Below are 26833 nucleotides of genomic sequence, written 5' to 3'. Positions count from 1 at the left end.
TAGTCTGAACTCGGTGTTCCCATCAAAGACAGATCCCATTCCCTACCGTGCGCCTTCATGGTCATGGGCATGTTGTGATGGTAGGATATCGTGGTCTAGGCAGTCTTCGAATGAAGACCGTTGCTGGGCCGAAGTCGTGCACTGGGAAGTCCATTCCGCGACAGAAGACCGAACAGGTGCTGTCACCAGCGCTTTTGTGCAACTATCCGGATACCTGACAACGATGGAGCTACACCCAGACCTCGAGAACGCGAAAGACTTCGAGAACGTGAAAGCCTTCGACTTTTACTGCGACGGGAAATGGACTAGCATGAACAGTCACATGTTTGACTTTGATCGCCGGCCATCCGCTTTCCAGTTGCATTGCATGCCGCTCTTCATCGACTATATCGGCTACTTGTGTGCTCTTCTACTTGTTCCTACGCGAGACACGCGCGGCCAGTTTCGAAGGGTAGGTATTTTTCGTACGCTATTCGATGAGAAGGAACCTGTGGACTGGAATCAGCTTGATAGCTTCAAGAATGAGCCATGGTTGGAGTACGAATCGGTCGATAATGATGGGAAATACACGATTACGATCATATAGATACAACATCCGTTCTACGATACGGGCCTGCAGACGATGTAGCGTCTTTCATTCTCCGCTATGAACTTTTCATCATCTCCTAGAGGCTACGTACATAGCATTGGGTAGGCGAACTCTTTGCAAAGTTTCATGATAGAAACACAGAAAATAAAACAGACCCTATGCAACTATACCTTAGCCAATCATCCTTTATACAACCTTAGTTTTAGTTTTAATATTAATATTGTAAAAGACGTAAGGTTATTCTTTTATATTTAGCCTATATAAAATATATATAAAACTATATTTACCTAAATATAAATTTTATTACTTAATAGCTACTACTATTTTTATTTTTTTTTATTTTTTAAACTTTTAGTTAACTTATAAACTATAACTATAAAAGTAGTTATTAGTATAAACTTTCTAAAGTAAGTAGCTATAAGTATTACTTATAAAGTATAACTTTTTAAAATTTATTAGTATATAGCTAAGCTATTTAAGTTAATAAAAAAAACTTTTTACTATATTTTTTTTTTTTTAAAAAGTTTTTAGCTTAAAAAGTATTACTTATATAGTTAGCTATATTTATAGTAAATAGTATTATTATATACTTTATAAATAGCTATAGTAAATAAAGTTCTTTTAAAGCTACTACTTATATTAACTAAGAATACTAGTATTTTTAAAGTAAGTATATATTTAACTTAAATTCTTAATACTTTTTAAAGTACTAAGTAAAGTAAAAAAAGTAGAAATATTAAAAGTTAGTACTAATATTTTATAAAAGCTAGTTATAGCGCTTTAAGTATTAACTTAAAATATAAAAATTTAAAATACTAATATAGTTATATAAGTTATATAAGTAATAAAAATACTAAAGTATATATTTTATATTTCTTTATAGTTAACTTACTTTAGTATATATATAATTTTAAAGTTTAGTTTTTTTATTTTATTTATAGTACTATAATAATATAAAGTAAAATAAGCTACTTATAATTTTTAAATTATATAACTACTATATACGTAAAGGTACTTCTTACTAAATAAGAGAGATTATAATCTTTAGAGTCTATAAAAGACGTACGCATAACTCTGCGTAACCGCCCACGACTAGCAGTCCGCTTTTATCCGACAAGACCAAGGTATAAAGGAGGTAGTGAAGTAGTAGCATCGCAGCTCTCTTTCGAACTCATGTAGCTTGATCACTATCGAGCCGTACCACTGCACGTTTTTTCGTGCTTCTTGGTGTCTTCTTCGCCCACTTTCGATTTCGCGGAACATCTTGTGTTTCTTGGATTGTTTTGGAACAATTAACGAGAAGAGTCGAGAGGAGGTAGAGAGGCAAAAACATAGGATGAGTTTTCTTCCCTTTTAGTAGAGACGACGAAGGCAGGCGGAGACATGGGCGCGTATCCTGGTCAATTTGGTCGCACACGGCGAGAGTCGTAGATAAGAAGGAAAGACTCCACAGGAGGAGGGAAGTTTAAATACCCTAGTGTCGCCAGGTGCGTCACATGTCGACAGCAGACTCGCCGCCGAAGCTCATCTTTTCATTTTGCTTAACTTTTGGTCATGAAACGTTGATGACATTCTTTTATTCGCTCTAATCGTATCACGTTTTGATGGCAGCCAAGCTGAACAGCTTTTTTAGATGAATCAACAGTGAATTCGTCACATCGGCACTTATGGAGCCATATTTATAGAGAACGAGGAGGTCAACAAACATGTATGGTTCTGTTGAAGTTTTGGGAAGAGCTTCTCTTCGATAGGGAAATAAAGAGGAATGGAGATAAGGTCGCCAAAGGCTGGCTTTATACGCAGCACTCCTGCTCTTACAGCCATGTCTGAGCATAATAGGCTTTTAGTTAACCTAACATCATCGTATATGTTTCGAAGTGCGTACAGCTTATGCCACTAATCGACGAACGCATCGGGCCAAGGTGCCACATTTTTTGTTTCTGACGCCGCGGCAAAGCCATATATTGCTCCTACTGAAGTTTTGAGACATTTGCGTTTCTCTCTCTATTTTGCAAATGCCAAATCCCAGGATCATCAACTTGTCGATGTTCTGTTTTGATGCAACTGAGTGTGGAACTTGAGAGAAGAGAAAGCACTAGAGGGGGTAGATGTTTTGGAGCGGTGCTGAAAGTGTACGAAGCTCATGATCTTCGCCTGTCACAGATTTCTGGTCTTGCCAGGCAAATATCATAGCGATAGCTGCTGCGTTTATTCTAGGAGAGATCATTTAACCGCGAATTCGAGATTTTTGGAAAGAGGAACGCGCACACATAAGTAGGTTTTGCCACTCTTTTGGAGAAAAGTGGGAGTGGAGCGGATGTGAGGAAGAAGAGGGAGAAGCAGCCACAAGAAGCGCTTTATACTCCAGGCCAACGTAATCTCGTGACTGCGGACTCCGAACCACACGAAAAGTAATTTGGAACTCTAGAGTAGATGGGTAAAGAGCATGTCACTGTTCTTGGTGATTTTGAGCACATGCGACCGAAGATTCCGTTTTTGACGAAACGGGCTCGCACAAACACATGAACTCTGCTGAATATGTGTTTGGTGTGATAAGCAGCGCGCTGGTATTAAAGGAAAGAAGCAGGTAGGTAGACTTAATTGCGGCTTGAATATCGTACTAGCGACTGCGCAGCCTCGAGAAGCACATGACGACATTTTGGATGACTTTGAAGCTCCGTCGGTACCCATGATGTTGCTCGGAGATAGATGCTGGTCTCAAGTACCATATGTCGGTGTATTATTCGAGAGAAACCACGGGGGAAAGCCATAGCCTGTCTCTTGGAGCAATCTTGTAGTTTCGTAGTCACTATAGATTGGAACCAGGAGTATGAGGAAACAGCTTTCACAACCTTCAAATCTTTCGACCGTCGCACGCCGAAAACATGAATATCTTGCCATTGTTTTTTCTTCTCGACGCGACGACAGACATGAACCGTGGTACAGCTGTTTTCTGGTATCCACGTACTGGTTTTAATACCATGTTTCTGACACTCATGTTTGCCAGGAGAGAAAGCGATCACATGTTTCTTTCGCTTAGCATGTCGCTAATACCGTATCTTTCCGAAAAGAGAGAAGAGAACATGATCCTTTTTGATCTGAGCTTTTCGGTGTGCACGACTCAAAGGTTGGTGATGAGGAAGGAGAGAGAAGCATTCCTATGAGAAGCTTTTATACGTCTTTGCCTAGCGGCGCTTTCTCCACTCGCGGAAGCCATGGGCGTTGTTTGGGTACATTTCCAGCAAGTACATTCAGTACTTCAGTCAATCTCCACAACATGATGAGATGTAGAGTGGTTTTGGACAGGCAGCCATGACATGGTAGTTCCATCTTTTTGATTCGAGCAGACAGTGGGACATAACCGTGCCGTGGTATGTTTTGGAAAGAAGGCGCATCGACTAAGCCTCGGTGTTTTTTTGTTGCAGGCGAGAAGGTCATCAGACTGTCATCGCAGATTTTGGAGAAAATGGTGTAGAAAGATAGTGTAGAAGTCAGAGAGACCGGCACTCGTGATGCTTATATATTCATCTCCGCCAAGAGACCAAAGAGAGCAAGTGTCCTGCCATCACTTCATGCCATGTTCAAACTAAAGAGAGTGATCAATCGCGACCATTACAAGGCATGCAGGGTGAAGAAAGAAGTGTTCCAAGTTGTTGCATCTTGCAGTCATTAACATTATTCTATGCTGTTTCTATCCGTCTCGATAGAACTCCGGGAGGATATCATCTTCATTATTTCCACATCATTCCCATCTATGCGATACCAAAGACCTTGGTAGGTGTGATGGTGAAGTTGAGAGGGTAAGTGACAAACTGGTTGTACCTAGCCTCGTGGGTGCCAGAGAAGTTGTACGCAGGGCTATAACATCGTCAGTCTACATGCTCTCCCATCCCCAAAAACAACAAAACTTACCGGTCACCATACGCGGCATACTCAAAGCTAACCTCAATCTCCTTAGGTCCAAGACCCTGACCATCATGCACCCTCTCGGAGAGCCTAGCCGCAACACCGTTGTTGACACCCTCAAGCAGCTGGCAGTTCTCGTACGCAGAAGGAATCATGAAGCTCTGGTCGTAGCCCTGCTCGTAGCCATGGCAGTACGCCTTGACGCCAGCGGGACCTTCCGGTACGCTCGGCACGGTGATGTTGAAGTTGTAGTAGCAGCCCTGGCGGGAGCAGCCGGCCTCCCAGTTCTCGACTTGCCAGGTCCAGCCTTCTGGGATGGCGATTTGGCGGGCGACGGGGCCGGCCATGGCGGTTGTGGCGAGGAGGGCGAGGGCGGTGAAGGATACCATGGTTGCGTTTTATGTGTGTGGGTTTGGTGGGTTGGTATTAGATGTAGAGAGGTGTGAGGCGTGAGTGTGTGAGGATGTGAGTACAGCAAAACGAACGACGCGACGAAGACCTAATATACAATCCCCAATCTTCGCAACACGAGCCCCCAACCCACGGCCAAAGGCACAGTCGTGCCGATTAATCAATCGCCAATACGGCTATTAGCCGTACGGACGGACAAAGTTTACTCGTTCGGGCATTTAGACGTCACTTTGCGCCGAGATCGCCAGCCGAGGATGCCCGTTACAGCATGACGCACTAACGCTCGACAAGGCTGTCCCCGTCCACTAACCACAACGCGCGCATCACGGTCCACCTGTGGCCTATATTTGGCGTCAACGTCTTATGCCCTTCTCCCACGATGCGAACAGTGTGCTCCTTCACCGTCTTCTAGGGTGAGATGGACGGACGATAAGATATTGGATGCAGGCCATGCCCTCGGATTGTGAGCTCATTAGGTGAGTGTGCCACCGCTATGCAGTTAGTCTACCAGTTTTGCCAGCATGGCCACAGTGGAGACGCTAGGTGCGCTCTCGTATTTCCCCATGATGGTGGTGCGAGGAACGTCATTTCTCGACCAAAAGTCTGTTTAGTTGCTGTTCGTTGTTACAGTCGCCACGGGGCTGAGGTAACATCATTTCTGGGCAGACCTCACCTGATCGTATTGCTTCTGCGGCTAAGGTTGGTCGAAGTTCGCGTTGGTCTTATGCGACGATGGTCGGTTTATCATGGTTGACCTTTTGGGCTCTCTGGAAAGTACCAATCCATGGGCTTTGTATCCACATGATTCTGGAGCTTTGTGTGGCTTTCAAAAAAAATCGTCAATCATGGTACCGCTATTCAGCATTTTCTAGGGGAACATTCGAGAACGCAGCACATAGCTCATTTTTCTCTCTGTTTAATGTTTTGGAGAGAAAGAGGACGCGACACACGCATAACACAGTCAAGACTTAGTTTCGAGAAGACGAGGAAGCGACAAACACATGTAGGCGTCTGGGTGTGTGTTTAGAGAAACCGAGGAAACAGCACAGTCATTTGTTCGTTCGTGGATAAATTTGGTTCTACAAAGAAGAGTAGAAGTGTGTTGGAAGAAGGAAAGAGTCCACCACCCGTTAGATTTATATACCGCCTCCTACCACCAGAGAAGACCAACAGAACCATGAAACGAAACGGCGGGTGTTTTGGCAAGTGAAAGAACGGACACAGACAGTCACACTCATCAACACAGCTGGTGAAAATTTCGAACAATCGCTTTTCTCCTCCTACGCGATCGCGAGAAGAGAGCCAAAAGGACACATGAGTTTGCTGCATCGTTCTTGAAAGAGCAACTTCCACTGTCTTTGGCCCATGTCGTAATTGTGGTACGTTTTAAATCCAGAACAACGGAGAAAACAGCCATAGTATGATGGTATATGCTATTCTGAGGGAAAGAGACGAGCAAGCCACATAGAATTAATGGGTGGTGTTTTGGAGAAAAGAGCCAGCAGCACATTTCCGGAACGTCTTTCATTTTTGGAGAAAAGAAGGAGGAAGCAACCCATGGGCTACACCGAGTCGGTATTTGGTCCCACTCTGAGGAATGTGAGTGTTTGAGAAGTAGACCGCAGGAAAGGAGGTTTATATATGCGCAAAGGGTGGTTTGCGCTAGGTCGAATACAGCGGATGTGAGAAGGACGCCGACATGAACAAGGGCGCAAAACCGTTCAATATTTCCATAGTGCAAGTAAAGATATCGTTTGGAGACCAGAAACACCCATGATAGGTTTTTCAAATATCTTGGATAGGAAAGTCCAGCTCCAGTTGGCTCATCGGGTGTAGATCCAGTTATTTAGAATCAGGAAAGCCGAAGACACAGCAATGGGGGGTAATGCAGAATGCTTTCGGAGGAAGAAAGGAGGACGCAGAACATTTCGTAGTCACGCCTTGTTTTTTGGTAGGAGGCAGTACAAGGTAGCTTTTGAGGAAGGAAGTAGGAACTCAAAGCTCGCTTGTAGCTTATATACTCGTAGATTTGGATCCTGAAGGCGGAAGGAACAGCCATAGGACTGTACAGAACTCATTTCTGAAGGAAAAAGCGACATGTAGTCTTGCGAATTTTGATTTTGGATAAGCCCAGGAACGCGGAGGAGGCAGTCATGTCATCTGTCTGCTTGTGTTTTTGGATTTGCTCGGAGAAGGCGGAGGAGACAACCATGATCCGTATTTTGAGGCTTTTTGGAAGAAGAGGCGGCACATGTCGTGCGGGAATGGAGCTTTGAATCAGTCCAGGAGAGGCGGAGGAAGAGACAGCCATATGTATTTCCCTCGTGGGTTTTGGAGAAAGACGCAACACATAAGCTTGACTTCCAGCCATTTAGATCGATCCAGAGAAGGCGGAAGGAACAGTCATTCTACAGTGCACTCCACGGTTTTTGGAGGAAGAAGCAGCACATGGCACGCACCACTGTGCTTTTAGATACGGTCCAAAGAAGGCGGAAAGAACAGCCATCCGAGGGACCTTGTGAAGTTTTGAAGGAAGAAGCGAGGCGTATAGGCTTTGAAGATGGGTTTTGAGACCGATCCAAAGAGGGCGAGGAGGAACAGTCATGAATTCTGTGGTCGTGATATTGGAAGAAAGAAGGAGGAAGCAGGACATGGCTGTGTTCAAGATTTGGTTTTGGAGAAAGAGGAGGCAGCGCACCCATAGACCTCTCCTCGACGTGTTTTGGTCCTATAAAGAAGGAAGTGAGTGATGGAAGAAAGAGAGGGACGCGAAGAGGGTATTTATATGCCGGACACGCGCTGGGGCTAGGATCAAAAGGCATGGTATCTGGCATCGATGTCCATGGGATGACCAAAACTCGAGGCGCAAGAGCATGTATTCGGCAGATCGACGGCAAATCCACCATCTCATCCACGTCTTCGCACCCGCCATTCAATCAAGTCCACAGCCCATTTTCACAGCCCCCTCTACCCACCCCCAACCTAATTCCTACTCGGCACATCCAACCCCCTCACCCTCCTTCTATCCCCATCCCTCCCCTCACTCCCCCTCCCCTCCCGCTCATCCCCACTCCCCCCCTTCTCCTCAACCATAACCCCGCCATCACTACTCGTCCCACTCCCCCTCCTCCTCCCATCCGGACTCAAACTACCGCCTTCCCTCCTCGACTGTCTCTGCATCCTGCTCGCAGCCGTCGGATCCGCGTCCGCCAGCGCAACCGGCGTAGCGACCCTCGCCAACTGCGCCACAGCACCCATTTTCTTATCCGATATCTCTTGGGACGTAGTGTTGGCAGTGTTGGCGGTGGTAGTAAGCATACACGACGCCACTTCGCTGCGCACAGAGCTCCTACTGCTGGAGCGCTGGGAGGAAGACGAGTTGACTGGTTTGTTGTCGTGGTTGTGGGAGCCAGGAGATGGATGGTGCGGGATAGGCATGACGGCCAATTCACCCAACCAGCGTCTCGCCAACGCCCTTCTGCATCGTCCAACGACACCGAAATCCTCTCCACCACCAGTCGCACTCCCACTGCCATCAACATTCCTCCCGGGCCTAACTTTCTCCTCGCCAAACCAGCGCGTGATGAGCCGCCATTTGAAGCCTGCCCACCACCCCACAGGCACAACATCATCGCGCGGCCCACTGCGACTCCACAGGCTGGGCTGCGCAGTAGCAAGTTCATGGTACAGCGCCTCGTAGACACCACGCCGCATGGGGTTTTGACGCTGCGTCGCGAGATTGTGTTTTACGCCGTACCAGAGGATGAGGACGATGACGAGGACGGGGATGGAGACTATGAACCACCATTTTAGGGGTGGGTTTTCGGAGAAGGTGGAGACGTTCATGCCGAAGAAACCGACTGTGAAGGTTAGGGGGAGAAAGCTGGGGGAACACAATGTTAGTTTCTGGTGAGGGATGAGGGAGGGAAGAGGGAATGGTGGCTTACATGAAGGTAATCCAACTCAGACGCCACATACTCAGGCCTAATTGTAAAGAGTGTCGTGCATCCCTAATACCTACACTCTTGTACATGAGGTCTGATAGAGCGGTTGTGGGGAGGATGACATCTCTCTCCCACTGCCCGGTCAACTTGTCGAGTTCGTCTGGTACGGACCCTAGCCAGGGCTGGTCTGAAGATTCTTTTGGATCGGCTCCTGCTAGGTCGTGGAGATGCGTGACCATTTCCTTTATCACGTCGACGTGGATGTAGATGAGGCGTTCGACCTTGAGCCATTGTGCGCTGTTCTTCCAAAGTTCGGGGGCGCGGGATTCGTCGGCGGGGTTCTCGTAGACTGGGTGGAATAGTGGTCAGTACTATTTCTTGTGAGCGGGTGGTAGAGGCGACTACTCACTCTTGTCTTCCAGAATCCCAACATGTGTCTCGCAAACAGCCAGAAACTTCTGCCAATTATAGCTCAACGCTTTGAACACGTCCTGCAAGATAAAATCCATGCACTCCGCCGTCAGAGTCTCGTCGTTTTCCTCCATGGGCAAGTAGAAGGACAGTCGTCTCCAACGAGACTCGAGTTCTTGTCGCGCGCCGATAAGGGTATCTTTGACGGAGCCTGTGACCGAGTTCTCAAACAGAATGATTGTGTTTCCGTTGTCGAGGGACCGGAGCTTGGGGATGTAACGTTCCTGGTGCTCATTCGCATCTACGTTGCCGTAACTCTTCTTCAACCGCATGTACTCCTCCCACGCTTCCTCGTCGTATGGGTTCGGTATGTCCGGATCGACGGCTTGCCCTGGGGTTCCGTCGCTGAGTTGAACGTAACAGCTCAAGCGCTGCACATATACGTCGTGTCCATATCGTGGCTGATCCGTCTCGTCGTAGTGATTGAGCTCCATGATGGACTTATTGTTATTCGGCCGAGGAATATGCGTATACCTATCGTAGGATTTGAGGTAATCGGCTCCAAAGGCAGCGCGCGAGATGCCGCGCCAGGGATCGCGTTGAGCGCGGAATGTACGGCCATTAAGGACAGGTTTGCCGCCGCGTTGTTGAGGCTTCTCGTAGCTGGCCCAGCGACCGAAGTTTGTGCCTACCAGATCGTCCGTGGCGTCGATGTTGAACTTGCGGAGGAGGTAGCGTGTGGCCCAGCTGGCGTTTTGGACGTGAATCACGCGCAATGCTGCTTGCGCCGAGAGGTCTTCTTTGCGGTAGAACCGGCGCAGACTGTCGATGTCGGAGAACTCCTGTGCCACAATCTTCCGCCTGCCCTCCGCTGAGTGTTCCTTTGCGACATAATCGATGAGCAGCACGCGGCCCTGTGACCAGCTCTCCTTTGTCCATGGTTGCCGCCATTCGAGATTCGGACTGTGCTTGCGACGGTGGCCAAACGTGCCTTTCGGGGGTTCTCGGTGCCGTAAATGTGACTGTTCGTGTTCGTGGGAGTAGTGCGTAGACGTGGTAAAAGCTCGAGGGGCTGTTCTGGATGTCAGCTAGGGATCCTGACAGCCAGCAAGCGCGACAGCTAGTTGCGACATCTGCCAGCGCAACGCCAACCTGGTAACTTCCAGTAGTATCCAAGCTCCGCGCCATCATACCTCTTCCTCACAACCTCCCTCCCTCCTTGATCCTATTTTCTTCTCTTCCTGGGGAAACTCACCATTCACACTCTCCATCTCAGGACTCGGCAGCGGCCCAACCCCCGTCGCCGTATCCTCAACCGTAATCGGGGGCGGAGTATTCGACATTCCCGTCCTCATACTAGCCATGCTATACCGAATATCCTCCTTCGTAGCTAAATCGTGCCTTCGCTATGTCGTGTGCTAAACGCAAGTCGCATTCAAGGACGATCAGCCGCCAACGAAATCGGGATTGCGCGAGTACGACAACCGCGTGCGACGAGCAAACAGTACAGTTGGGGATGACAAGGAGCACATAGGTGATGTGCGATCGCGGAGAGATATGTCACGGTGGATGGTAGTGGAGTGCCATGATGGTGGCCTAATCCCGTGTGTGGTGCTGCGCTCAGAGCGAGGTCATGCCGTGCTGCCGTGTGTGGGTATGTTGTGGCTGAGGCGATCATGAGGCTGAGATGGAATCCGCCAACGGGCGCGATGAAGCGTCACGGGAGCGGGGGAGATTTGCAGTTCCTTCCAGTCTGCCGTTTTCCCTTGTCCGCTTATTAGAATGGTATTACAATGCCATTAGAAAGCCTGATCGATGTGCGCAGCGTTGAAAGGGAAGTAACGTGTACTGCGTGTGTGGATATGTTGTGGCTGATGCGATCGTCTGGGGTTCGCGTCGCGTGAACATTTGGTGCCCGCACTAGAGTGAACTAAGCTGCGGAATCAGCCTTACGGATACGGGATGACAAGAGCACGACAAGAGCGCCTGCACGGCAGATTTCGATCAATTACGCTATTATTCAGACAAACATCATGTACCTCAACACGGCACACATCTTAATTAGATTCTAAGTAACTAGACAGTAGACTACGAGTTCCATATGGAAGACTCGGTTATATGCGAAACAACAGCGAGGTGGTATGGTAATAATGTCGTAATATCGTGTCGGGTTGATGCAGCTGCGCCAAAACCAATTGCGCCGAGATGTGGATGGGGTATTAGCAAAGGGAAATGGAGAGAGAAAGACAATACAAGGAAAACCCTCGGCATGAGAAGTTCCACTTCGCTCGCTCGCTCGCTCGCTCAAACGCCGTCAAGAACGATGGTGGGGAGAAAAGCAAGAAGGGGGGTATCTAATCATTCACACTGGCGGCTGCGTCTCGTGATTTCCTCGTCACTGAGGGCAGCGAGCCAGAGACATTTGCTGAGGACGTGAGGTTCGACGTTGAAGGTGTATTTGGAGCTGGCTTCGAGGAGGCGGAGAAGGTTCTTGACGATCGCGGCGGCGGTGTGGTGGCGGTCAAAGTTGACGAGGCGTTCGCCGTCGGCGGGTGGGGCGTCGATGAAGGCGGGCTTTTGGGCGTTGTAGATGAGGTCGCGGGTATAAACGCCTGGTGATTGTTAGCTTTTGAAAAGGCGGCTGTTGGACAATTACGCACCGATGAATGGAATGCAACCGTCGTCTACAGTTGCTGTTTCCATTTCGAGCCGCAGGTTGTGGAAGTTCTTCAATGGTTGGACAAGCGCTTCCAGCTCGGTCATGACCAGCATCTCGGCTGCGGGAACCAAAGCCCATGTCTTCTTGAGGCTTGATACATCGTTCGATATCAGGGCGATCGCGATCTGATACATTGTAGCGTAGTTGCGGTATCGTCGCGCGTGGGTTGCGATGTGAATAAACTTGGTGATGCATCGCGCACGCTCATGGATATCCTCGGTGAGCAGGACCTCAGATACGACCCATTTGACGACAAGGTTGAATCGCGCGATGACGACATCCACACCTCTAGCCTCTTCCGTTCGGAGATATTGTACCCAGTCGCGAATCTGCGGGGAGGACTGCTTCCAGCGCAACTCAATAAGTTCCTTCCAATCAATCTCGTCCAATGCGTCCTTTTCAACTATGGTAAACTGCTGAGCGAGGACTTCGGAGTCATGGGCCAAAATGAAAGGCAAATGTGCAGTCCGAGTCGGAGCTGCACCCTGCTGAGGACCTTCTAGATCAGCGGGAGACTCAGCAAGCTGCACAGGCTGTGTGGGCGGCTGCTGGTTCGCGCGAGAGACGGTCGGGGTAAGGCCTGGTGTTGGCAGCCCTCGGTCGAACACTGTTGAGCTAGGTAATTCGTCGTTCAATCGGTTACCCGTGAGAGGCGGTGTTGGAGGGTGGCGCATAGGATGCGTAAGATTGTCAGGGTCGTCCTCAGGTGTTGCCGGCTCGTCGTCGAAGAAACTCCTCACACCGTGACTGTCACGACCTGACTTCGCTCCTCCAGCAGAACTCCTGTCACTGAGATCCTCGTCCTCGTCAAGCAAGAACGATTCGCGCGGGTAGGCTGTACTTGGCAAAGTGCCACCCGGCGGTATTTGCTTCATGCTCTCTGTTTCGACGACGTAGTCGATGGAGGATTCCATCGACGAAGATGTTCCCGGTGGACCTTCAGAGTGTGGCGAGACACTAGCGAAATGCAGAGGAGACGGTTTGGCGGAAGACCTCATAGTATCAAGCGTATGTCCTCGCTGGGGGGTTTCAATCTGACTCAAGCCCCGGTCCAGAAGAGGTATTGAGGAATAAGAGTCGGTCGACTCCCCAACAGACTGAACCGCGGGTACACGGCGGTTGAAGTTCTCAGCGGAGAGGCGGTACATTTCTTGTCCGTCTGTTTCTGGAGGAGCCAGTGGACGGTGGAAGACGTCATCGGTTTCGGGACGCCCTCCCTGGTCGAAGGTATCAGCTCGTGCGCGTTGTTGATCAGCGCCTGTCGGGCGGTAGTAGTCTAGCTCAACAGTAGTCCGTTGGGAGGGAATGCTGGGCGACTTCTTCTCGTAACGGCCCTCCAGTTTCATCAGAGCCGACTCGACACCACCTTCGTCGTCCGTATCGTCAGGAAGAGCAGCAAGCTTTGCTACTTCGGCTTCGAAAGACGGTCTTAGATTGGGCTGCGAAGAGTGTGTATCTACTAGTGAGATGGGCTTCTTTGGGACCTCAGCTTCGGCTGGCCCTTCTGTGACGGGCTGGGCTTCTGCTTCTGGGTCGTTGAAACGATCGGATCGTAGAATGACCGAGTTTGTGACCGAATGCGTGTGGTTAGAGACCGAGCCGGTAGAGTGTGGGCGCTGTGATAGTTCGAGATCATGGATGTTTCCTGCAGCGCGAAGGTCACCACCCGGACGCCTACGAAGCTGGCGTCCGGGCCCGCTAGCATCAGGCGCTGGCTGGCGGTCGAGGAAGAAGGGATCGTTATCTGATGACATGGTTTGAAATGTAGCAATACTCGCGGGTCCTTGACGTCTGCTAAGCACGCTGTTGTAGGATGCATGTCGGCGGAGAGAGCCTGCCCGTGCAAGGGAGTTCTTGGCCGACCCCCGGCGTCGGAAGGAGTGCATCCTTTCTGGGCCCGCAGAGATGGACCTCGTTGTTTGTCTGGTGGTGGGTCGTCTCGTCGACATTCGCGAATAGCGGTGCTCTTCTGTTGCTGTTGCTGGGCGAGGCTCTGGATCGTCGTAGAGCTCGGAATGCCTTACTGGGGCAACGGGCTCACTAGCTGATTGTTCATTACTTGCCTCTTCTTGCTGATGACTGTCTAGCTTTGTTGCTACCTTGTCGAGATCGGGCACCAGGCTGTCCGATATGACGGGCACGGGCGGTGGCCCGGTGTCGTCGATGATCACTATCGACTTGCTGCCGCTGGTGATAGCGCTGTGTACGCGAGGGTCTTGTGCTTTCTGGCGCTCCTGCTGAGTTGGAGTACCACGCCTGTCGAACTCAAACTCGAATCCACCGAGATCAGGGGGCTCAAGACCGTGTTCCTGACTTTCACTTTCAAGTTGCTCTTGGACAGCCGCTCTAAAGCTCTCTGCAACTGCGGCGGCCAGGACATCAATGCGCACCTGGGGCTTTGGTCGAGTGGGACGTCGCTTGTGCACGCCTCCTGAGATAGAGACGGAAGACATGGCACCCGGATTGGAGGCTCGCACGTAGGGCGGTTGCCGTTGTTGCCCAACGCTACCTAATTGGGGGCTTGGACTCATTTGCTGCCGGGTGCTTAACGCGCGGCGTACACTGCCGAAGATCTTCTTCATGCCTGGAGAAGTCGCATGCCCGGGTCTCTGGAATTCGTTCGCTTCCGCATCTTCGATGTCATGCAGATACTGAGACCGTGAAGGGCGCAGAGCTCTGACCTCGAAGTATGGGGAGCTGGGCTGGAAGAGTCCACCACGTACTAGCGTGCCGGGCATGTTCGTGACCGCAGACATGGCAAAATCTGCGGGTGCGTTTTTGGGAATGGATAGTGGCGCTCTGCTGTCTCGAAGAGCATCGGTAAAGCTGCCACTGCGTTTGTGGCCATGCGATGGGCGGTGAGCGTTCTTGATGGACGCTGGTTGTTGTGGACTAGCTGTCAGGCGAGCGGTGCCAGTGGGAGCTGGGTTGGTGACTGGTACTGGGTGGGGATATAGGGGAAGCTCGACGGCCTGGTCGTGTTTGTGCCGCATAGGTATTGAACACGATAATACGTGCATGCTCTGCTCACTGGCGGGGGATAGGGGTATCTGGGCGGTCTCGTATTCTTGCGAAATGTAAGGCGAGCTCATGGAGTTCTGAGGCGTGTGCCGTGCTCTCTGCGCCCAGTCCATATGCCGGCTGGCAAAGTGATCGCTTGGATTTGAACCGATGGTCTCCTTGGTGTCCCGGATGTTGGCTCGTGGAGGAGTCGAGGGCAATGGAATTGGTGGAGGAGGTTCTTCGTATGCTGCTTGCGATCCATCGTGTCCGCCCGGGAGCAGTTCGTCGTGCGCAAAGTTCTGGCCAATGTGGTCTTCCATTTCCCAGTATAATGCGCACGTCCGCCTCCAGCACTTCTTCAGTTCTCCGACAATCTTAATGTCACCCCCACCTCCATCTTCTCGGTTCCGGAGATCGTTGTACAGGCTGTTGACAAGGTCGCAGAAGTTGGTCCGTAGGGAGTAAAAGGGCATGAAGTCGTCGACGAAGTAGTTCAGGATCCAATGGCGCAGGGCTACAAAGGTGCGTACACGGACAATGCGCCCGAAGTCGTCTTGGCGGTCGACGGCCCATCGTAGGCGGGAGATGAGGTATGCAACGAGGTCTCGGGTGCAGAGGAAGGCGCGGAAAGTGAGGAAGAAGTCGGAGAGGAGTTCGTAATCCAGGAAGCTGGGAGAGGTAATGTGTGCGACAAGTCGGGAAGGGGTGGCTGCGAGGATGTCGCCGTCGGCGTTGAAGCGCACAACAGCGCGGTCGTCGGGGTTGGTGGTGAGGGCATCGTAGAGCCGGGGGCTAATAGGCAGGTGGGAGACGCGCGCTGAAGAGGGACCAGAGGGGGGCATTGGCGGGCGGTCCATGGTGGCGCGGAAGCGGTGGGGGACGGGCGAGTAGGCGTCTGATCGAGGGCGCGACGACAGGAACGACTGCCGCACCCCTCGCTGTGGGGTCAGGAGCGAGTTCGCAAAGTCGTCGGCGCCTGAGGTTCGGGTGTAGACCGAGGAGCGCAGGTCGGCGGTCCCCCGTGTGCTGAAACGCGGAGTGCCCAAGCGGTAATGCGGTATGGGCACCTGCAGCAGCGGGAACGACGACGTGTCTGCCGTCTTCGGGCGCATGTGCGACGGGCGCTCAATCACCACCTTGAAGGTGCCCGGCTCGTGGCTGAGCGTCGTGGCCGTGTGGTCGTCGACGGTGGAGAACGAGTGCGAGCGCGCGTGTGCAAGTGGGCGTCCAGCGGAATCGGCCTGGGAGTGCTGCTGGAAGGCATTGCCCTCGCTCAGGTCCGGTAGCGGCGGTGTAGGTTCCGAATGGGGTGTTCGCGAGCCGTAGAGACTCTGCTCCCACTCATTGCTCAGCGGCCGGAGTTTGTCGAGTGTTGCGCTGTCGGGCGGCGTCTGGGGCGGGAAGACGAAGGGATCCGGCTGACGGCCTCGCTGGTTTCCCGGACGGGCTACAGGTCTGGAGGTGTCAGTCTACGAGTCTACGAATGGTTGGTGTTGAGGTTGGTGAGGCATGGGATCATGTGAGGCATGACGTGCGCCTTCCTCGCGGGCTGCGTCCACTGGTCGCTCTTTCCTCATGTTCATGATGTTTACTGGCCGTAGAACATCGGCCGTAACATCAACACCAATCTCGACGTACCTCAGGTATATCACGCCGTTGTGGACGTTCGCAACCGTGTAGCTGCGGCCGGCCGAGGTCGAGTTGCTCGTCGTCGTGTCGATGGTGGCGTTGCTGGTGCCGCGTGCTCTCGTCCTCCTCTTGAGCTGCTCCCTCGAGTCCTTCACCCTCCGCAGGCGGCGCGAATCATCAGCGCGCCTTTTTGCCGTGTCCGAGCCTGCACCTGCACCCGCACCGGGCCAGATGTCGCGTTTCCCTTCAGCAGGGGAGCCCGGCGCAGGGAAGACATTGTGTTGCATTGCCGGTAAGGCCATCCTCCCCCATAGCACTTCAGCTCAGCGGGTACATGTGCGTGGTTGTCATCGACGACTCGAACTGTGCAGACGTCTTAATTACAAGTAGCAAGAGGGAATCGACTAGAGTTGATTCATGTGCAGCCCTGTCACATCGCCCAGCGCGCGCCATAGCAAGGCCATTCACCAGTCAGCGCCCGTGTCGCTTGGGCTGAACGCCGCCTGCATTGACCCAGGCCTGGCCGGGCTAATCTGACCTCGCTTCACTCCGTTGCTCCGCCTGGTGAACAGGGAAGGCCAAGTGATTACAGGTTTGCCCGTCTGCTTGCATCGCCGCGCACGCACTCGAACCCGCTCCAATGCAGCTGCGAACTGCTTTTTCGCTGCCCCTCGGTCCCCATCCTGCGAACGGCCGCCACGCGCCTTTGCCTCGACACCCAAAGCCACTACTGCCATGCTACTGCGATATTACGTCGGCTGCCGGGCGATAAGCTTCCAGCCACGTGAATATAAGGTTCCTCCAACTTGCTATCCCCGTGATCCCGAGGTTGTCATCGATGTTGATCGAGGTTATCCTACCCGCCTTGATAGTCGTTGTGCAACGGCCTCCACTCCCCCGTGGCCGCACAAGATTGCCAAAACAACAACGCATAGGACAATCAATAAACACATCATTCGCCCTGCGCTCCTGTACCAGGGTCCTGCCGTTTCCAGGCGACCACGCATCCATCCAGTGCCGCGATCTGCCACTGCATCGGTACTTTCTCCTCCCTGGCGATCCAACGCCGCCATTGGCCACCCTCATCATCTCGCTAAACAAGTGTTTCCCTCCATCGCAATCCCTTAGCATCCTGCAAACACCAAGGCGGCTCATCTCCGACCCTGCGCAACGTCATCAACATCCCTCTTATGAAACAGGGCTCCCTTCAACAGTCGCTGCCGCAATTTTACGCATCCACAATGACTACACAGTATTTTAACGTCTAACGTTCAAGCTGACTCGACGCGCATTATCACGTACATTATCTCTGCTCGTTGCGTCAGGCTGCAATCCCACAAGCGCACTATAGTAACACCCCGGATGCCCATCAAACCGCGAGCTACTGCACGACATCAACCATGGTACCACCTGTCAAGTCGTGCATCTGGCCTCCACCGCTTGACACCTGTAAGAATACACAGACGCCCACACACTAACACCACCTTACAGCAAAACCTGCGCCGGTACATCTAGCTCGTGCCGACCTAAGCCGAGCACACCACCCAAAGTACTTAAAAGCCATATGCAGCAGATACGACAGTAGTGGAGTGTGTTTTCGCAGACCGAAGAACTGCCTGATGCACAGCACAATTTTCTATATTCGGCACGACCTGCAGCACTCCGACTTCGCCTCGTTATCATCCGGGCCGAATGGCGGAGCAAAAGGGACGAGCCTAAGCTAATCACCCTGAGATTTTCGATACGAACGCGTGAATGGACAGGATGGTAGATCTGCGGTGCATATCGCTTGTACCGAGATCGGTGAAGATGTGTCGTGAAGGGCAAGATCGTTCTCCGACACTATTCGCGTCTCCTTCCGCAAACTTATAAGAATGCCTGTGCGAATACACCGACGACTTGGATATCCAATACGATGTGTTGCCTATCCAAAACCAATAAATAAGAAATAAGAAATACGGCAGCCTCGAAACATGTGAAAGCTTTATATTGTCAAGAGGCTAGACAAGACGCATCGGATACCCCCGGCCTACCGCCCGTCCAAAAAGACGATTCATGGTTCGCTCAAAAAGGATACCCCCTCACCCCATCTTCAGCATCAACATCCAACCCCGCCTCCACCTGCTCTTGATGTTTCCTATCTAAATACTCCAACAGCACATCCCCATACATCTCCTTCCCCTTGTACCGACTCACATCGTCTCCCCAAGAACGAATCGCACTGGCTAGCCTACCCGGTACGTAGGGCTCCTGTGCGATTTCCGTGATGGGGTGGAAGTAGGTCCGGATTGTGAAGACTACGCCGCCGGATCTGGGGAGTCTGGTAGTGATTGTCAGTTAAAGTAGTCCGTTGCTATTGATGTGAAGCGTGGACAAATAAGATGGAGACCGCGAAGGGGATATTCATGACGGTGAGGATGTTGTTGACGTACCTCCTCAGACTCTGTCTCTCACTTCTAAACCAATGATGCTCAACCGCCTTGTTCTTCTCCGCTGTAAACCAGCCTATCCCGCCTTCCCCCTCTGTATCTTCAGATCCTATGCTAGAGCTCCACGCGAGGTTGTCGTCGACTTGGATGAAGTAGTTGTTTCGTAGTACGGGGGATTGGGGTTGGATTCGGCGGAAGAAGTTGGACATTGGTTTTTCGAGCTTGGTTTTGAAACTTGTGATGTGAGCGTCAGTGAACATTGTGTCAATGCGAGGGAGGCTGGGGTTGGGTGGAGAGGGATGGAGGTGGAGAGAGAAGAGGGGAGAGAACATACCCAGGCACATCCCCACTGGTATGAATAGTAGACAGCGGCATCCCAAACTTATCCTCCAACCTCCAAAACCCCGCTAAGAGTATCGCGCCAGCGAGGAGGTAGTACTGTCCATCTTCCCTCTCCACCATGATAGCAAGATCATCCTGAACCAACCTCGCACACATCTCCATCGCATCTTCCTCCACACCGTTCCTCTCCAGTCTTCCAACATCGAAGATCTCGCCCGTGGCCAAATTTCTGAATCCGTTCTTCATACCCTCGGAAGGGGGGATGGTCTGGAAGACGGTGGGATAACGCTGTGGTAGGTATGAAGATAATTCCTCGAGGAGTTCCACTGCGGCGGGGATGGCTTCTGGGGCTGTTTTGATGCATTTCGCTCCTCGCTCTTCCATCCTTCTTGCTTTTAGGTCGTGGAATTGCATGTACTGATTGTCGAGTTCGATCCATTCGTCCCAGTTCATGTTGCGAAGACCCATTGTGATATTGTACCTCGGGCCGTGGCGGAAGGGACGGTAAGGTAGGGGCTTAGTGGTAGTGAGCGAAAAGGATGGGTAGGGGGTCGCCGGAGGCCGGGTGAAGTCTGAGGGTGGCCATACTCCTGGAGGGCGATCCGCTGTTTTGAACGGAGATCGTTTCTCCAGGTTGGGTGTACTGGGTCGTGGATTGTTTTGTCTGCGGGCGCGAATTAGGTTGGTGACGGCGATGGTGAAGTATGTGAATAAGGCGAAGAGGAGGAAGGAGTAGAGTGCTGCTTTGGGCTGGATATCAGTCTGTTTAAGGGCGTTGTTAAGGCGGGTTTGAGCATAGGTGTAGTGCTGTTGTATGTCACGTGCAAGACGTCTGGCATGTTCGTCTAGGTCGGTGATAAGAGCAGCCATGATGAACACCAAGTAACAGGACTACTACTACAAAGTCGAAGTGCAAAAAAAGAGAGGACGTCACGTCCATAGTATAAGTAGTCACAAACAAAACAGCACAGTACCCAATGACCTTACACATCATGCGCGACATGTAAATCGACTTCCTATTCATTGTTTGAACGTATTTACAAGCCAATCGTCTTCCGCGATAACGACCCTGGACATTGTGGGGTTGGTGCGCATGTGTCGTCAGTAGTGGTTATCTTGTCTGGGCGGGGAAAGGAATACCCCACTCGGTTAGACCTGGTGTCTATCGATGCGACTCTTGATAACAGGGATGGACGTCCGAACAGCCTGCCTGCGATGTGGTCTGGGGGCACAACAATTCCGCAACGCGTTTAGATGAGTTGCACCGTGACGCCGTTGGGGAACAGGAGTTGGCTTTGGATTTGATATTGTCTAGCTGGGGTGAGTCCGGATTACCCCCACTTTTTGTCTGGCGACTTGTATTCATGTGTGTGTACTACGCGCCTTTCCGATTTGTACGTTGTAGCAAGCAGTAGTCGCCCCATTGGCGACGAAACTTTGCTGGAATCACGGCTAGGTCTGGAACCCAGAGCATGCGACTGATGGTATGGGTCTTGCTTGCGTCCAAGAAAGGAAGACACTTCAACGCTTTCCAATGCTCTGTGTCAGAGATGTAGTCCGGTTCGAGCGCTGTTGGTGGAGCGCCAGCAGAGCGAGAATCAACGATGAAGTCGCACTGCTCGATATCGGTCTGTTTCGTCAGGTTAGTGAGATCCACGTCTTCGTTCCCTAGTTCACATACATATTTGCTGGGATCTTCTAGGTTCTCATCGTTCATTCCAGTTGGTATAAGCCAGGTGCCGGGGAACAGTCCAAGACTGGCGTCGGCTTCGCTGAACTCGCCTGGTAGGAGGCCTGAGAACTCGCTCTTGATGAACTTGGCGCGGACACCTTGGGGGAGGTTGAAGGAAGACGGGAAGCGATACCACTCTTTGCCTAGACATACAGTGTCTCCCGAGCGTGCAATTGTGGGGTCGAACAATGGCTTGTAAACGTTCAGTGGCGCTGAGTATGCGGACATGTGACCTGAAATGTGTTAGAGATCTGTTCAAGGTTCTGCCAAAAGCGCTAGCACTTGTTGATCGATAGTATGAGAGGTGATACATACCATGAATTCTAAGGATACCCAGATTTAAGGACAAGATGATGGGGACACAGACGATGACGAGTTTCATCATTGGAGGGATCTTGCTGACTAGGTGTCGTGGGTCCATCGAACCAAAGTTGGCTAGCAAGATGTGTAAAGAGAGGGCTGCGTTCCATGCTAATGCAGGATACGCTGGATACATGAAACGCTCCTCCTTATGAGGCTGAACGGTGAATATTGCCAACCACAAGTAGAATGGGCTGACGAAGGTGATGGACCTCGTGAGCGTGTTCCGATAGACAGCCCTGTCAAATACGAGGTACTGGATCAGCAGCAGCGGGAGAGCAGCCAGCGCGAGGAAGAACCAAATGTTGAAGTTGAGCGCTAGATTTCGAACGTAGAAATGCCACGGCTCTACACCGTAGATATCAGGGCCTCTACTACCACCACTGAAAACGTTGTATAAAACGATGTTGAGCGGCACGCACACGAGCTTCCTGTAAAACAGCGAGTCGATGGCGGTCTGCAAGATTACAATAGCGAAGGCTCTAGGTGCGCCTTGGAGTAGTATGCGACACAGACTCTCTTTAATGGTGCTGGTCAACACGCCTGCAATGAAGTCTTCCGCAATGAAGGGCAGAGCGAGCGCACCGGCAAAGGGCCAACCAAGAGCACTGCCGACGGCGAACCATGCAATACCTTGTGCAGTCCTCATTTTACGTCCGGACCAGTCCATGAACGACGCAAATCCAAGCATAGCACAATTCATGGCGAAACTCGACGGAAGATATGCAGGGGCAGCGTGATACATGCCGGGGCTTATGACCATGATCATGGCGAAGAAAGACGCAACGCGCACCTCGAACATCTTCATGATAGCCGTGTACATGCGAGCCTGGCATCCTGCGCAGGCTATGGCCAGGACTGCTCGGAGCAAGTAGAACTCGAACACCTTGGATCTTTCCAAGCCTAGCGCTTGCAGAGGCAGCGCCGCGAGCCCTATTACGAGCGAGTGTATAGCAGTGTAGGCCCAGCTTCGGATGGCATAGTCAGGAGAGTACTCCCAGGTCTGGAGGCCGTAGCCATGGTTGAGGTAGTGGCTTGGTTCCCAGTAGTTGAAGACTTCGTCGCAGTCTTGGATCGGCGAGAGGGCGGCGGCGGTGAGATTGGCTAGGGCGAACACGCAGAAGATGCCGAACGTGGAGAGATGGGGTGGTGTACTGGACACATGATGCTACGTTAGCCTGTGATCGAGTGGAATACCGAGAATTGTGGCCGCATAATAACTCACTCATGCGCTTGATGCGCCTTCTTCGGATGCGGCGCGGACATATTAGGGACGACAATTCCAGAGCGCAAAGGCAAGCTCCATCGAATTGTCATTCACAGAATGACGCGGTGGGTCTGCGGTCATAGGGCTGAGCTGCGCGTGCCCGCCAAGCTTGTTAGCGCGCATCCAAAAAGGCGACGTTCTTCCCTGAAGCGCTCCTTTCAACCAGAACTATCATCGCACGCATTTAAGCAAACTGGTGCAGACAACGCAGTGGATAACTCAGCCATCACGCGTGCTTCAGAGAAGACTGCAGAGAGAGACACGAGCAATGTCCGACTCTCTGGAACCACCGGCCAAAAGGGCGCGGTTGGAGGCGGACGCTCCCTTTTATGGCACATCTACATCTGCATCTGCGCTCGACGCGCCGGGCTCGCCTGTCGATGACATGGACGACGACTTCTACGACACTACGCCCGTCAAGCCCTCTGCGCTGCCCTCACAGGCGGACGGAGCGACGTCGTTGTCTGCGACGGCGGCACCCGCGCCGGCCTTTCACCTTCCTGGACTCGGCTCTGTGAGCGAGACCCCGGCCGCGCAGTCGCAGTCGCAACCACAAAACGGCGCAGTCGTCCCAGACGACGCCCCGGAGGACGGCGAGCTCTCGGATGACGAGGCCTTCTACAATGATGCGAGCCCGCAGGCCGCCATCCCAGTCGAGCCGCCCGTAGCCAATCACGGCCAGGCGCAGGATGAGGCTCCACAGCTCCAGGCCGTCGCTGCTGCCGATACGCCTGCTGCCGACACAGACGGCGAGCTCGACGCGGCCCTGACCGCCGCCATAGACCTCCAGAACGAGATTGAAGACACCGCAGATGCTCCTGCCCCCGCCGGCGCAGCGTTCGATAGCAAGGCCGAGTTTCTGCGCGCGGCCGAAGCCAACAGGAATGACCAGAGCGCCGAGTGGCAGCTCGACTCAGATGCATCCGACTCCGACTCATCGTCCGACTCCTCCAGCTCGGACGACAGCTCCGATGAGGGCTCAGACGAGGGCGAGCTGCTCGACCCCGAAGAGCAGGTCCGTCTCTTGATGGCAGAGGCCGCCGACGACCCAGGCGCGTCCGGCCCCGTCAAGGTCAAGACGCTCAACGAGCAAGACGAGAAGTTCGAAATGCCCAACATCACAGTCACGCCAGAGACCAAGATCACAGAGCTCGGCAAGGTCGAGTCCATTGTCGGGAACCTCGTCGTTATCAAGGCCAAGATGTCTGGCGATGAGCAGGTGCTGGAGTCTGGCTCGGCGCTGTGCCTCGAAAACCGCACGGTTGTTGGCAAGGTCTCAGAGCAGATTGGTCGCGTGGAGGAGCCGCGCTACTCCTTTGGCTTTAACGACGCCGCTGAACTCGAGACTCTAGGTATCAAGAAGGACACACCCATCTACTACGTGGACGAACACTCGACCTTCACCGAGACAGAACCCATCCGCCGACAGAAGCACACCGACGCATCGAACCTCCACGACGAAGAGACCAATGATGTCGAGTTCTCGGATGACGAGAAGGAGGCCGAATACAAGCGCGAACAGAAGGCCAAGAAGCGAGCCAGGCAAGAAGGCAACGACGAGCCAGTGGTGCCCGTCAACATCCCAACCGGGCCCAGACTACACGTCGATGCTCCTGCACCGCCCATCTACCGACCCATGGAATACCAGGGTGGTGGTTTGAAATACAGCGATGATGAAGACGAAGATCTCGGCATGTACAAGCCGCTCGCCAGACCAGATCACTTCGAGCAGATTGTTGGGCAAGGCGCACCATTAGAAGATCGCAGCCATGTCCGTAGGGGTATGGGTCGCGGCAGAGGTCCCTGGGGTGATCGAGGTCGCGGCTTCCGTGGCCGAGGAGGTGGTGGCGGTCGCGGTGACTTTGGTGGTGGACGCGGCGACAGAGGAGGCTTTGGCGGCGGACGTGGCGATTTCGGGGGTCGTGGTGGTGGGGGACAGCGAGGCGATCGAGGAGGCGGCAACAACCAGAACAACCGAGGCGGAGATAAGAGTGGACGTGGCGGCAAGAATCAATCTGACCGTGGCAGGCAACCAGAGCAGTTCCAAGACCGCCAACAGAACAACCAGAGGAACCAATACCAAGAGGGACGGTCCGCAACCTTGGCATCGCCAGCCCGCCAACAGCAAGATCGCAGCCAGTCTTACACCCAGCAGGACCGTGGCCAGTCTCAGCAAGCCCAATCCCAGCAATCGCCAGCCGGCGGTGGTGGGAAGAACAAGAACCGCAAACAACGCCAACGCGAAAAGAGGGAACGGGAACGCCAGCAACAACAGCAGCAGCAGCAGTCACAGCAGTCGCAGCAGTCTCAACAGCCTCAGAAACAGCAACAGCAACATGCTTCTCCGACACCTTCTGGACCATCAAACGCTAACGCTTATGCAAACAACAGCAACACAGGTTGGCCAGTGCCCTTCTCCGGTCCCTCACAGCCAGCAGTCCCCTATGCTGCCGCACCTCCGCCTCCACCGCCAGCAGCAGCGGCGGCCTACAACTACCAGCCATCGTACACCCCCCAACCTCAAGCTCCAGCACCAGCTCCAGCCCAGCCACCCCAGCAGAACCAAGCGGCCAATCTAGCAGCATGGGCACAGTGGTTCCAGGTTATGCAAACCATGAGCGGACAGCAACCACAACAACCGCAGATGCCAGCGCAAGCACCTGCACCGCCACCACCCCAGCCTCAGCCACAAGCCCAGTACTCTTACCCCTACCAGCAATATGCGCAGCCGGCTGCTCCCGCGAACCCGCCTCAACAGGGCAACGCTCAAGCTGGAGCGCAGCAGTCGCTTCAGGATATTCTGCGTGCGCTCCAAGGCGGTGGTGCTCCTCAATGATCTTAACGCAGATGTTTAGTTATCAGCAAGTGTGTGTTCGATTCGGATTAGGTGTTTTGTAAGATTATATATATATCGTTCCAGTATGAGTTGCATGGCACGTGGAAGTTGCGTTATGGCAGTTTTCCACGAAGCATGCACTCTGGTACTGGGAACAGACAGCTCCCCCGGATGCAAAGAAGTGCGTCACCACACAAAAAGGGATGCAGGGTGTGAGATAGACTTGGCGTCGTACATGCGTTAATGATTGCTTCTTATGCTATGAAAGATGAGTGTTGCTATGAGTGGTCTATTGTGAAATGGATGAAGCGGAAACGAGCCGGTTGCCGGAAGAAGTACTGCGAGGTAGCATGTGATCACATAGTGTACTGTATCCGTGGACACCTTCATAATCAGTCATCAACGCTTGGGGCCGTATGTGCCCATCATGTAAATACACGGAGACATGATGCGAAGAGGGGATGGTGGAGGGGAAGCAGTGGAATCCATGTCTATGGTGCCTATGATCTACCATTTGCGCTGTTGTTGATGGTATGAGTGGTTCGTGAGGGAGTGACCCGATTGCCTGGCTGCCGGAAGAAGCATGTGCGAGTGATAGCATGTGACTACAGTGCACACCTTCATGATCAGTCATCAATGTCCCAGGGGCGTATGTGCTCGTAACGTAGAAATGCTGTTGTCTGGTGCTGCAAGCGCTATTGACTCCTTCACGGAATGAGAGTGCGCGATTAATATAGACTGGGGCCGATTTATTCATCGACGTCCTCCGCGGGCAATATACACATCACGTCAGCGTCTCGCGCAGCAAAGCGCAGTAGGCAAAAAAGTATAAATATACGCATACACACGAATGAACGCGATGTTTAAATCCGCAGTGGTAGCACAAGAGGTCTGCACGTCTGCCTGCTTCGGGATATACGGCAAATAAGCTCCGGCTGCACAACCAACGAGAGTCGCTCAAACATCGGAGAATAATGAAACAGGAATGTCTCTAGCTATTTGAACAGGCGAAAGCATAGGCAGTGGCTCGGTGTACGCCACAAATGTCGGATTCGCTTCTGAACCAAACTATTGACGAGTTAGTTCTGGGATGAAACACGGGTGTCGGTACTATGATGATGCGATGTTAATGATGTGGATGGTTAGGCAGAGATGGACGGGAGCAGGGGATGGCGATGATGATGATGATGATGATGACGGGACGATGGTTATGGCCGTCGTCGTCGTCGCTGTCAGGATGGTGGTGGTGGTGGCT

General features: G+C 52.4%; 6 protein-coding genes across 6 annotated transcripts; 1 reads left to right on the top strand and 5 right to left on the bottom strand.

Annotated features, from left to right (window-relative positions):
* Nucleotides 1–4341: 4341 nt before the first annotated feature.
* J4E83_005100 (uncharacterized protein) lies at nt 4342–4884 on the bottom strand (the record flags this gene model as incomplete). Its single annotated transcript, XM_049332021.1, has 2 exons — nt 4342–4447; nt 4502–4884. The coding sequence occupies 2 exons, from the start codon at nt 4882–4884 to the stop codon at nt 4342–4344; spliced, it is 489 nt and encodes a 162-aa protein (XP_049189116.1).
* A 3371-nt stretch (nt 4885–8255) lies between these two features.
* J4E83_005099 (uncharacterized protein) lies at nt 8256–10532 on the bottom strand (the record flags this gene model as incomplete). Its single annotated transcript, XM_049332020.1, has 5 exons — nt 8256–8289; nt 8520–8789; nt 8938–9199; nt 9260–10333; nt 10517–10532. The coding sequence occupies 5 exons, from the start codon at nt 10530–10532 to the stop codon at nt 8256–8258; spliced, it is 1656 nt and encodes a 551-aa protein (XP_049189115.1).
* A 1087-nt stretch (nt 10533–11619) lies between these two features.
* J4E83_005098 (uncharacterized protein) lies at nt 11620–16899 on the bottom strand (the record flags this gene model as incomplete). Its single annotated transcript, XM_049332019.1, is given in 3 exon segments — nt 11620–11873; nt 11922–16438; nt 16457–16899. 3 exon segments carry the CDS (start codon nt 16897–16899, stop codon nt 11620–11622), a joined length of 5214 nt encoding a protein of 1737 aa, XP_049189114.1.
* Nucleotides 16900–18676: 1777 nt separating this feature from the next.
* Nucleotides 18677–20253, bottom strand: J4E83_005097 (uncharacterized protein; the record flags this gene model as incomplete). Its single annotated transcript, XM_049332018.1, has 3 exons — nt 18677–18923; nt 19045–19275; nt 19376–20253. The coding sequence occupies 3 exons, from the start codon at nt 20251–20253 to the stop codon at nt 18677–18679; spliced, it is 1356 nt and encodes a 451-aa protein (XP_049189113.1).
* A 505-nt stretch (nt 20254–20758) lies between these two features.
* J4E83_005096 (uncharacterized protein) lies at nt 20759–22741 on the bottom strand (the record flags this gene model as incomplete). Its single annotated transcript, XM_049332017.1, has 3 exons — nt 20759–21348; nt 21431–22629; nt 22701–22741. The coding sequence occupies 3 exons, from the start codon at nt 22739–22741 to the stop codon at nt 20759–20761; spliced, it is 1830 nt and encodes a 609-aa protein (XP_049189112.1).
* Nucleotides 22742–23010: 269 nt separating this feature from the next.
* Nucleotides 23011–25578, top strand: J4E83_005095 (uncharacterized protein; the record flags this gene model as incomplete). The annotated part of the gene is made up of 1 exon (XM_049332016.1): nt 23011–25578. The coding sequence occupies one exon, from the start codon at nt 23011–23013 to the stop codon at nt 25576–25578; it is 2568 nt and encodes an 855-aa protein (XP_049189111.1).
* Nucleotides 25579–26833: the final 1255 nt, after the last annotated feature.

The sequence above is a fragment of the Alternaria metachromatica genome, assembly GCF_023757995.1.
Source record: "Alternaria metachromatica strain BMP 0045 chromosome Unknown scaffold_9, whole genome shotgun sequence".
Taxonomy (NCBI): Eukaryota; Fungi; Ascomycota; class Dothideomycetes; order Pleosporales; family Pleosporaceae; genus Alternaria; species Alternaria metachromatica.
This window is presented reverse-complemented; position numbering and strand designations above follow the sequence as displayed.